Here is a 12,725-nt window from a genome sequence, read left to right on the forward strand (position 1 = left end):
AGGATCAAATTATAGGTGGGGACAATTCAATAACTGCTGGATTTTGGTGGGGACAGGTTACTTTCATCTCTTTAAATAATTCTCTTGAAATATTAAAGCAAATGTGGTACCGTATGGAGATATATTTAATTTAATGCAGCAAGTTTAATTTAAAGCACAATTTAATGTGGAATGAAACATCAGACTAAGAACCTGGTGAGTAAAGAGCTTATTCAGATTTGTTACCGGCTCGCTGCTGCTTGTCCTGATGGACTGGACACCATCGCCAGCAAAGTGTTTTAATGCTTTACACTGAATAATGTGTATAACATGAGTGTTCAGTTATTGTTCTCATTGTCAACACTGAGGAAGCTTCTCCGCATTCATTGCTATGCTGTCAGTAATTAGACCACGCCCCTCTCCGCTGATGTCCCACCTCCCACGCGAGAAAAGGGTCAGAAGTCTGAAACTGAAAAAAACTGAAATCTGAAAGTGAAAATAAGATCTGCGACCGAAAAATAAGATATGAAACAAAATAAAATTATATCTGAATCTGAAAAAATAACATAAGCACCTGAAAAATATAAGACTTCAAATATCAAAATATATAGGAAAAATGTAAATAAATTATTTATTAAAAAAATATAATAATTGGATCAAAAAAATTCTATTTAAACTGAAAAAAATCATTCTACACTTATTTTAATTTTGAATACACTGTTGTATTTTTCAAAGTTTAATCTCAAGATTTGAACTTTCAGTTTCAGATTTTTTTTCAAATGAACAAAACCTTTGAAGCTAATGTAGCTCCATAGTACCATGGCACAACAGCTCCAGTGTCCTGCGGGTGACTGTCTGTGAGGAGTTTGGTGTGTTCTCCCCGTGTATTTGTGGGTTTTTTAGATACTGAATGAATGTTAGAGCAGACCTGCAGTACATCAGTAATGTAAAGTAAGCACTGTGTATCAGTGGGTGACTATTTTCTGTGCTGAGAGATATAATATGTGACTGTGTTCATTTGTTTGTTTGATTATTAGTGTTTTGTGAAGGACTACATGATCCCAATCACAAGACTCCTGTTGGGGCTGGACACCACTCCTGGATCAGGATACCTCTGTGCTGTGAGTTGGGGCATAAACACTGCTGTTGAAACAAATCCTCATACACTTAATTACTGTATGCCCAAAAGTTTGTGGACACCCCTACAGCAATGTATACTGACAGGCATTCAGATATCATACTTGCAGCACTTGGTCAGCATAGTCAGAAGGTCAGCGTGCTTATTACCTAGTGCTGGAAAAAGCATGGTAAATCCCCCAGCATTGTTGTGGTGTTTTTGAATGCTTTTTGTGTGTATTTGTGTGTATGTGTGTGTGTGTGTTTGTCCATCTAGATGCGAGTGTGTGAGAGTGACCTGTGGATCCGTACGTATGGACGACTCTTCCAGAAGCTCTGCTCCACCAGCTCGGAAATTCCCATTGGAATCTACCGCACTGAATCCCACATGTTCCTACCATCTGAAGTATAAAGCACACACACACATACAAACACATTTACACACATACACACACAAAGAGATGCATGAGACTGAGATAGACTATTTTTGGGATATCAGGCTAGGGGGTAGAGGGATATATCAGGCAAGCAGGAAAAATAGTCAGCGTAAGGATCTGAGTCACTTGGCACACATAGAACTCAAAAGCGCTACTGTAGCACACACTGAAACATTTAATGTTGCTCTGATAGAAAAGTGTCAGAACAGAGAGGTCAGCATAGTTTCAGTAAGGGGCTTTGTGCCCATCTTGACCGCTTCACTCCCATTGTTTATGAATTAGTCAGTCTATCAGTTGTCTTTCCTTGTGTAAAATAATGGCATCATCCTAATGTCCCATACTATTGTCTCAACCTGCTCAATATTGTCCCATTACTGTAATGATTTTGCGAAAAAAAAAACCTGCTTGCTTCTGTTCCAGTCTCAGTATTCGGTCAGCTCTGAGGGGTGGACAGACATTAAAGAGAAGGGGGAGGAGCCTAAAGTCCTGACCCGGAGTTCCTCGGGTAGCGACCAGTCAGAGAACCCACTCCTCAGGAGGAAGAGCATGCACTGGACGAGGCGGCTGAGTAGGCGGGCCATGAAGAGGAGCGACTCCTTCTTTTCATCTCAGCTGAAACACAGTGCGTCACGGCGCTCTGAGAGGGAGGAGCTTACCGAACTCGTCCGGAACCGCATGCAGCACCTGGGTTTACACACAGGATTCAGTAAATTAACAATTACACTTATCACTCTTCATCACAATATATAATAATAACCAAAACAATAATAATACATTACACCACAGTTCTGACTCCGCAGTGTGATTGGCTGAGAGATGTTCCAGGAATGGCAGTATTGCATGATAAAGGCACTCTGATCAAGCCTCTTCAAGTATTACTCTGCTACACACACGTAACCTAGCAACGACACCAGGAGGAGTTTGCTGGATAGCCCTTTTCTCGGGCTGTGAATTTAAAACATGTTCTTTTAATTTTCTCCCCTGCTATTGTTCACAAGCTCAGCAGTATTCCGTCAAAAGTAGAGGGCGCAAAACTCCAGGTGGAAAATGTATTCAAGTTTTAACATTTTGCGTGTGTAAATAGCCCTCTCGTGAGCACAGGGAGTGGCATTGCATGCACTGACCTGACGAATTTCCACTCCCTCACATCAACTGATCATGCAAATACTGAAAGATATGTGAACCCGTAGAGATCATATTCCACAATCTCTGTCTCTTTTCAGAAGATATCTCCAACTTAACGGCCAGTGACGTGATGAACAGAGTGAATTTGGGGTATTTGCAAGGTAACACGCAGTCAATTTCTATCCTGGCCTTTTGCACTATCTCTGTTCGACCCATGTGTTTCTGTTGTGTTTTGTCATTGTTCACGAGTCTAACTTTTTAGTTCTGGGTCCTTATTTATAAAGGGCAGAATCTGTGATTTTATACAAGAAATACTTTGTATAAAAAGCATATACACTGCTAAAAAAAATGGGAACTCTTCAACAACACAATATAACTTCAAGTCAATCACACTTCTGTGAAATCAACCTGTCCAGTGAGGAAGCAACTTGTCAGGATTGTGAATCATTTCACCTGCTGTTGCGCAAATGGAACAGACAACAGTTAGAAATGAGAAGCAATTAGCAAGACAGCCCCAATAAAGGAGTGGTTCAGCAGGTGGTGACCACAGACCATTTCTCTGTTCTCATTCTTTCTGGCTGATGTTTTGGTCACTTTTGTATTTTGTCAGTGCTCTCACCACTAGAGGCAGCATGAGACAGTGTCTGCAACCCACAGAATTCACTCAGGTAGTGCAGCTCATCCAGGATTGCACATCAATGCGAGCTGTAGCTAGAAGGTGTGCTGTGTCTGTCAGCACAGTGTCCAGAGCATGGAGGAGATACCAGGAGACAGGCCAGTACACCAGGAGACGTGGAGTTGGGCTTGTGCTTGCAGCCAAACACCGTGCAGGGCAATTGGCATTTGCCAGAGAACACCAAGATTGGCAGATTCTCCATTGGTGCCCTGTGCTTTTCACGGATGACAGCAGGTTCACACGGAGCACATGTGACATAGACTTGAGACACTGTGGAGAACATTCTGCTGCCTGCAACATCCTCCAGCATGACCGGTTTGGCAGTGGGTCAGTAATGGTGTGCGGAGGCATTTATTTGGAAGGCTGCACAGCCCTTCATGTGCTAGCCAGTGGTAACCTGACTGCCATTAGGTACCGGGTGCAGTGGGCCCTGGGTTCCTTCTGATGTATGACAATGCTAGGCCTCATGTGGCAGAAGTGTGTCAGCAGTTCCTGCATGATGAAGGCATTGATGCTATGGATTGGCCTGCCCCTTCCCCAGACCTGAATCCAATCGAGCACAACTGAGACATCATCGACCAACACCACGTTACACCACAGACTCTCCAGGAGTTGACTGATGCTTTATTCCAGGTCTGGGTGGAGATCCCTCAGGAGAACATCCGCCGCCTCATCAGGGTCATGCCCCAGCATTGTAGGGAGGTCATACAGGCACGTGGAGGCCACACACACTACTGAACCTCATGTTAACTTACCTTGAGGAATTTCCACTGAAGTTGGATCAGCCTGTAGTTTGATTCTCCAATTTTATTTTGAGTATGATTCCAAATCCAGACCTCCATGGAATAATAATTTTGATTTACATTGATCATTGATGAATAAAGAATATTGAATAAAGATTTTCAACTGGAATATTTCATTCATTGAGATCTAGGATGTGTGATTTTAGCGTTCCCTTTATTTTTATGAGCAGTGTATTTAAGGTTTGGTCCATGCGTCCCCAGAAAACATTGCAGAGAGAGCGCAAATTTGTGGCATCATGTCGTAAAATAGAGAATTGCAAGTAAATGTGAAAATCCTCTCATGTATCAGTCAGTAACACATTAAATATAATTAAAATAACAAACAAGATTTAAAAGATTAATGAAAGATTGATACTTAAAAGAGCTTTAATGAATGTTTTTTTTAATTGTGCAAGTTTCATTGCTTGCTGTAACTCATTGTACTTTATTTGCTGCCTGATGTATTATTTATTAGAATGTTTTTCAGTTTAATTTAGTCTATTTGTTTTATCTCACTGTAATACTTTTATTTGCAAACTGCTTTGAAAGAAGTGCCATATATATCATGTTTATTATTATTATTATTATTATTATTATTAAGTAGTATAATAATATAACAACTAATTAAACTCCATAATTAATAGACAGCAGGTCATTTTGGGCTTCTAATAGTTACAGATAATTACAAGCCTCCCTTCTGTTCGTCGTGCTGCTCCTCATGTTTCCTGCTGTAGCTATGCAGCTGTGAGGTATCTGTGGTCATCTTAGGTGTCCTCATTATATTTAAAGGCCTATGTCTTCATCGCTGTCTGGTCTGTCATTGTGTAAGTGTAATGGTGGTGGTCTTTCCGTGCTGGACTCACATTTAGGTCCTGCTCCTGTCCTTATCTCCCCACATTAAACACACTATGATGTTAACTAATGTTGTTTAAGGTTGCACGTTGTATACAGTGATTTTCCTGTCTATAGCAGTAGTGTATTCATGTAAATAAACTAGGCTGTATATGTAGCGCTGTTAAATACTTCACGTATGGTCTGCTACTCATAGAGCTGTCATGAAAAAAAAAACTGCACTATCAGAAAAATTGTCACTGTGGTGGTAGCCTCAATTTACATTTGATCAGTTAACGTAATTCTATTTTTTTTTTGAGAGTGTATGGGCAAAAGTTTGTGGACAACCCCCCTTCCACACTCTATGAGAGCATAAGTGAGGTCAGATGCTAATGTTGGCCACTCCAGCTCATCCTAAAAGTGCTTCAACACCTAAAAGTGCTTCACCCACAAAAGTGCTTCAACCTAATCACTGGGCACAGTAGGGGGGGAGCACGTCACATCTTTGGACATTTCTGAGTAGCCAATGCACCTACCAATGCGTGTTTTTGGACCATGAGGGGAAACCGTAGCACCTGGAGGAAACTCATGCAGACACAGGGAGAACAAGCCAAACTTCTCACGGACAGTCACCTGGAGCAGGGCTTGAACCCACCACCCCCAGACCCTGGAGCTGTGCGAGAGCGACACTAGGCTGCCCTCTTTAACCCACAATTCAAACAAAATTATGTATGAATTGTTTTATTGTTTCTTTTAAAACTCTGAATTGTCATTTAGACATTAATATTAGAGAAATATGTAAGTAAGAAACCCTGACCCTGAATCACGTTTGTAAGGCAATTGTTTTGTCGTGTCAATAGGTGTCCCAAATAGAGCCAACATTCCTACACAGTGCACTTAGCAGACTATAAAACTAAGACTACTACACCCAGACAGTCACAAGTTTGACAGGACTTGTGAATGTTGACTGTGTTATAATAAGACATATTTTATGATCTACACTGTGCACTACATAGGGTGTAGGTTAACATCTAAAATTCAGCCTCAGTGGTGTGGTGTGGAAGCATCACTGATCATCTCATATTTTCAGAAAAAAAAAAATATTTTAATCAACTTTAAGCCAAATTAGAGACTTAATTTAGGCAGACATTCACGATAGAACATCCTCTACTAATCTGTTACACTGATCAGATTATCAGAAATGGAAAGTGTTATCAGTGAGACAGTGTGATTAGAAAGAAAATATGAGTGAATAACAGTATTACAGAAACTTGTTTACGATAATTTAATAACTTTCACAGATTTGGTCACAAGAGCAGAGAAATGCATTCGATTTTCCACTAGAATCTATGATGAAAATGCTAGTATGTCTAACAGAGGATATCAGCATTTTCCTCATTATAAAATACAGTAGGAACTTTTACACCCCTTAGGCAAAGAGACAGTAGGCTTCTGTATTTTTAAATGCTGTATATGATTCTCAAGCACAGTGAGAGGGGTTGTCTATGAGAAAAATATATCCATGTTTCCCATTATTTACATTAGTGCTGCCCTATAAAACCAGACCCCAAAATGGCAACCTCTTTTAAAAAAATTAAATCACAACTGAATCATGGTACCCTTCTGGTGGATCCTTGGCATTGGCCATGGTGCTCTTACGATCAGTGGAGAGTTTTTCAAGCTGTGTATATAGCTGATAGTGTTAGTGATGGGTACCCTGACAATACAGCACTGTACCCGACTTACAATGCCAATTCCAATGAAGTTGTGACGTTGTGTAAAACAAAAAAACAGAATACGGTGATTTGTTCAAACGGATACATTTTTATTGTTTCTTTTTTTGCAAATATTCACTTAAGACTGCAACAAGTTCCAAAAAAGATGGGACAGGGCCATGTTTACCACTGTGTTACATCACCTTTCCTTTTAGCAACACTCAGAAAGCATTTAGTAACTAAGGACACCAATTGCTGAAGCTTTGTAGGTGGAATTCTTTCCTTTTCTTGCTTGATGTACAACTTCAGTTGCTGAACAGTCTGAGATCTCCGTTGTCGTTTTTTGCGCTTCATAATGTGCCACACATTTTCAATGGGAGACAGGTCTGGACTGCAAGCAGGCCAGTCTAGTACCCGCACTCTTTTACTACGAAGCCATGCTGTTGTAACACATGCAGAATTTGGCTTGGCATTGTCTTGCTGAAATAAGCAGGGACGTCCCTGAAAAAGACGTTGCTTGGATGGCAGCATATGTTGCTCTAAAACCTGTATGTACCTTTCAGCATTAATTGTACCTTCACAGATGTACAAGTTACTCATGCCATAGGCACTAACACACCCCCATACCATTAGAGATGCTGGCTTTTGAACTTTGCGCTGATAACAATCCAAACAGTCCTTTTCCTATTTGGCCCGGATGACACAACTTCCATGATTTCCAAAAACAGTTTGAAATGTGGACTTGTCAGACCACAGGACACTTTCCGTCACTTTGCGTCAGTCCATCTCAGATGAGTTCAGGCACAGAGAAGCTGATCTAATTTCTGGGTGTTGTTGATATATGGCTTTTGCTTTGCATGGTAGAGTTTTAACTTGCACTAGTAGATAGAGCGACGAACTGTGTTCACTGACAATGGTTTTCTGAGGTGTTCCTGAGCCCATGTGGGTATATCCGTTACAGAATGATGTCAGTTTTTAATGCAGTGCCGCCTGAGAGATCTAAGGGCATTCAGTGTTGGTTTCCGGCCTTGCCGCTTCCTTGCAGAGATTTCCCCAGATTCTCTGAATCTTTTGATGATATTATGGATAGTAGATGATGAAATCCCTAAGTTCAATGCAATTGTACGTTGAGAAACGTTGTTCTTAAACTGTTGGACGAATTGCTCACGCAGTTGTTCACAAAGTGGTGAATCTCACCCCATCCTTGCTTGTGAACGACTGAGCCCTTCGGGGATGCTCCCTTTGACACTCACCTGTTTCCAATTAACCTGTTCACCTGTGGAATGTTCCAAACGGGTGTTTTTTGAGCATTCCTCAACTTTCCCAGTCTTTTGTTGCCCCTGACCCAACTCTTTTAGAACATGTTGCAGGCTTCAAATTCAAAATTAGTGAATATTTGCAAAAAAACAATAAAGTTTATCCGTTTGAACATTACATATATCTTGTCTTTGTAATGTATTCAATTGAATATAGGTTGAAAAGTATGTGCAAATCATCGTATTCGGTTTTTTTATGTTTTACACAACGTCCCAACTTCATTGGAATTGTGGTTGTATTAAAAGAGGTGTCTACATACTTTTTAAACGTCCACTGTAGCAGAGTAGAAGGCGTCTGTCTGTGAACTCGCTTTAAAACCAGATGTTTTGAGTAACAGGTGTGGGACATGGACTGGTGTTGCAGGTGAACTGAATGACCAGCAGAACTCTCTCTCCTACGTCCTTGTTAACCCTGCGCCGGACACACACCTGCAGCTCAACGATGTTGTGTATGTATCTAACACACACACACACACACACCTGACTCATCAAAGCCTGGGGTCAACATAGCTGCCTAAGGCTTAGCAGTGTTGTGTTGTTGTTCAGTGTTATTCTTTTATATCTTGCAGTTTTCTAATCCGGCCGGACCCCCTGGCTCATGTTCCAGCAGACGCCCCAACACATGCCCTCCGCAAAGAGTCCAGACCGGACACACCTGAAATGAACCAGGTTTAACCAGCGCTAAACGGACTGAACGTATTTCCCAGGCCTGAATGGGTGTTGTATGCCATTGTAGTTTGTCTGATCTCTGCAGTGCTGCATTATAGCCAGTAGATGGAGACAGAGTTCTTTAGAATCCTAGTGTTACTACTTGACCAGTAGGTGGCGCCAGTGTATTTAATTTTAGAGTAGGAGTTTCATTACCTCATATCACTCCTGGGCTTAGTAGAGCTGGTCCTTTACTGTCCACAGCATTAGTAAACGCCCAGTCTTGTAATTAATGTCCAATTTATACAAAATCATTTTTATTTCTGTCCATTTTATTAGGAAACCCTTCCTGGTACATACTGTCCACTTTATTAGGAACCCCTTACTCTGAATTAATTTGATTTTTCGTGTTACAGTTAGACCAATAAGTGGCTATTTCATTTTAGAGCAGGACTTTAGAGCAGGACCTTTCCTCACATCAATCCCTGCCTTAGAAGAGCTGGTTCTTCACTGTCCATTTTATTAGGAACCCATTTATGTTACATAATCTCCACTTTATGAATTCCTTTTACATTTTATATCCCCTGTACAAATAACAGGTGGAGATTAATCCTAGTCCTGGACTAGAAAGAGTTTAAACAAGGGATTTATCCTTCAAAGGAAAGTGTAATCTAGGACTACACCTAATCCCTCTCTGAGAAAGAGACTCATAATGTCCAAAAGTTTGTAGACACCAAGAGTGTCGACCTGAAGCTTTTTATATATAGCCTTACCCCCAATGACCTCCACCAACACACCTTTTACTGAAGCACCAGGTTCCGGTCTTCTGGGAGGGCTTGCCATTATAATTCAGAACATTGCTGTGAGGATTTGGTGGCATACAACAAATACCAGCCCTCACCAGATGCACCTATGCCTGAAGACAACTGCAGGGTTTCTAGTAAAGTGGACCGTGAGGGACTAGTACTGAGTGTAGATCAGTGTAAAAGAGAAAGGTCTGCCCAGGGTGAGTCCTGGAGAGGAGAAGTTGTTCACGCACATTATCTTCCAGACATTGAAGGTGAAATAGTTCTGGTCTGGATGAAACCAGAGCGCTATTGTTGTTAGCCTTGCTGATGTATTTCAGTGTTCTACTTTGTCAATCTAAAGTGTGTTAGAATTAGATGATACTAATCTTTTAAGGTGGTAGGCATAGTTTCTGGGTGTTAGGTTCATTATATGAATGCTTGTTTATGTTTCTATTGCATGGCATGTAGTTATAGCCTCGAGGCTAATGATCTTCAACCATTTACAGCTTGAGTTGTGCTGAACAGTCAGAATATCACATCTGAGTGTTGTTGTTATGAATTATGTTTACTTATTGTGGTTATGAAGGCGCTCCATGTAAGGTCCAGTACCTCAGTCAGAAGATGATTTCAGCTAAATCTAGGTCACTTATCGCAACAAGAGGGGATTTTGTGAGAAGAAATATGCTGAAAACACTGTCTGTACTCATCACAAACTTTACATGTAGCTGTCAGAAGATAGTTATTATTTTATTTGTAGGATGAACCTACAAACTGTACGACTCAGGACACTTTCTGTGAAGGGATGTTGATGTTTTTTGTTGTTTTTTTTGTAGTATAATGCAACAATTCTGATGTGGTGGTGGTGTTAGTCATTGTGGTGAAACTGGATCAGACACAGCAGTGTATTAACACACCGCCACCACGTCAATGTTGCTTCAGCACTGAGAAGGATCAACCACCCAAATAATACCTACCCTGGGGTGGTCCTCAGGGGCCCTGATCATCGAACAACAGGGTGAAAGTGGGATGTAGTATACAGAGCCACAGATGGTATAAACATGGTAGTAATTTTAATGTTATGGCTGATCAGTTTAAATACTTAAGGCTTATGCTTCTTTGTCAAGTCAATACAGAGTCTACACTGAAGCCTGTGCAGGTGCCCTACACGGTTGTGAGCGTTTATACTCGCGTTTGTATGTCTGCATCGCTCTGCAGGTACTCAGCCAAAACCCTAGGGTTGAATTATCTTCCTCCACTTTGCAGAATGTAGGCCATACAATAATAATTTCTGCATTCAGAAAGACTTAATAATTTCTCAGCAGCTCAAACCATGTTCGTTCGACTGCAGACTAGTCACATTTGTTGTGGTCTGTGTTGATGTCTTGGAAAATCTCAGGCTACGTTGTAGTCTACGCGGTACTTACTAGACATGAAAAGATTACTGCTTTCAAGGTAAACCATGGTACAGATTCCTGACCTTTAGTGTTTAAGGTGACCAGACGTCCTCTTTTACCCGGACATGTCCTCTTTTTTAGACTTAAAAAAATGTCCGAGCGGAATTTCACAAACGTCCTGGATTTTGTTTTTCTAGAGCTTAAATAGAATTTCGAGAAGCGTTTCGTTCACAAACTAGTCCCGCCCTCCCCTACTCCGATTGGGTCGCTTGAGTGAGAAGGGGGCGTGGTGAAGTAGCCTAAAATCTTCGGATTGGACGTCTCACTGTATAGCTACCGTTATTGGTCGTTAACCTTCTCTGTAAAAATTTAATTGGTCAGTCTGCACGTCAGTAGTCGCCCCCCCCCCATCTCAGACCTGGTCACCCTATTAGTGTTAGCATTTTAATGTTAATTTCCAAGGTTTCAAAACTTCATATAACTTACAGCGTCAACCAAAGTTAAGAACTGTCTCCTAGATGCAGCTCTGCTTTGCCGCATAGTGGATTTGTTTTCTGACAGAGCCTCGGTGTTCTGCCCAATCTCACCTTCCCGTCCTGATTTCACTCCCCAAGGATCCTTGAAACTAAGGGAGGATAAATCAGCACTGCGTGCGTGGTGAGATTGGGAACCACACCAGAGTGAGTGAAGACTGTAAAGTAAGCCAAATGGGTTAACCGTTTATGCTCTTGTAAACACATGCTTGACTGTCAAATGTGCTGGTTTAGTCATTTCTTTTTATTTTAACGAGACGTCTCAGGAAACAAAGAAGGCATTCTAGCCAGAACAAACACCCCGCCCCTTCCACCTTAAATGGCACAGGGTTCTTTTCCACTTTAAATGCCGCTGTAATTAAATTTCAGTCCCTCTTTCCCTCATTTTAAATTGAGAATATAATTTAGAGACTCATTCTGTCTTAAACAGTGCTCAAAACATCAACATTAATTGACATTTTTAATGGTTTCAGGGAATGTTCCTTTTTGTGCCTGAAGCTGTTTGAAAGAAACATGCCTCTTAAAAGGGATATCAGTAGCAAATGTATTTTCACATAAACCATATAATTGATGTTTATATAGTTATAATTACCTGTTGAACAAAAACCTAATAAAACGATTACATTCTTCTTAAACTGACATAGCTTTTACAGTTTTACAGAAAGCAAACAGAGAAAAAAAACCAAGACTCCAGAGTGTATTGTTCATACAGGTCAGTTTTTGTTTAAACTTTATTTAAATTTAAAGTACATAGCGCTTCTAGTTTGTTGTTCAGAATAAGACATAGTGAAATGATTTATGTGTATGAATAATATTTTTTACATTTTCTGTACATTTCAATAATGCAAGTAAATAAATAAATAAAGGAGATCATACTAACCATGTTAATTTGGCCACAATAATCATGATATAAATTTTCTATACGGTTTCATGTCTAGTACCTACGCGTATTTATGGCATAGATTCGACGAAGAAGCATGAATGGGCCTTTACTCGTGGTTAGGAATTGCACCACAAGGAGGAGCTATTGTGCTTCATGTAAATGACACTTTGTGTCCTTGTACTTTTAATAATGTTGTGACAAGCTGATGTCACTAGCAATGTGCCTAATAGAGAGAGTTTATATGAAACAAGTTACTTACTGCACCTTTAATGTTCCTGGATTCTGTTATTGCTGCTAGAACTAGGGCTGTGTATGTGCACAGTCTGGACCTGTGTGTTTTTGTATCAGTACGGGTTTACTGTTTTCATTGTGTGAGTTCATGCAATAAAAGCCAGTGAAACTACTGAAGTCCCTTTCCACTCACACACACACACACATACACACACACAGAGACGCTGAATGAAATGGCCTGAGTTGTAAAGGTGTGTCAGTTCAGGCTAAG

The 12,725-nt window shown here is 40.6% G+C and overlaps 1 protein-coding gene across 1 annotated transcript in view; it reads left to right on the top strand.

Annotated features, from left to right (window-relative positions):
• kcnt1a (potassium sodium-activated channel subfamily T member 1a) overlaps nt 1-12,572 on the top strand; it is a 48,962-nt gene extending 36,390 nt beyond the window's left edge. The window contains exons 26-31 of the mRNA XM_066645301.1: nt 1,017-1,100; nt 1,373-1,501; nt 1,953-2,238; nt 2,756-2,818; nt 8,342-8,426; nt 8,547-12,572. Coding sequence (XP_066501398.1) covers nt 1,017-1,100; nt 1,373-1,501; nt 1,953-2,238; nt 2,756-2,818; nt 8,342-8,426; nt 8,547-8,652 — 753 coding nt within the window. The 3' untranslated portion in view covers nt 8,653-12,572. The remainder of the gene's footprint in view (nt 1-1,016; nt 1,101-1,372; nt 1,502-1,952; nt 2,239-2,755; nt 2,819-8,341; nt 8,427-8,546) is intronic.
• Nucleotides 12,573-12,725: the final 153 nt, after the last annotated feature.

The sequence above is a fragment of the Hoplias malabaricus genome, chromosome 15, assembly GCF_029633855.1.
Source record: "Hoplias malabaricus isolate fHopMal1 chromosome 15, fHopMal1.hap1, whole genome shotgun sequence".
Classification (NCBI taxonomy): domain Eukaryota; kingdom Metazoa; phylum Chordata; class Actinopteri; order Characiformes; family Erythrinidae; genus Hoplias; species Hoplias malabaricus.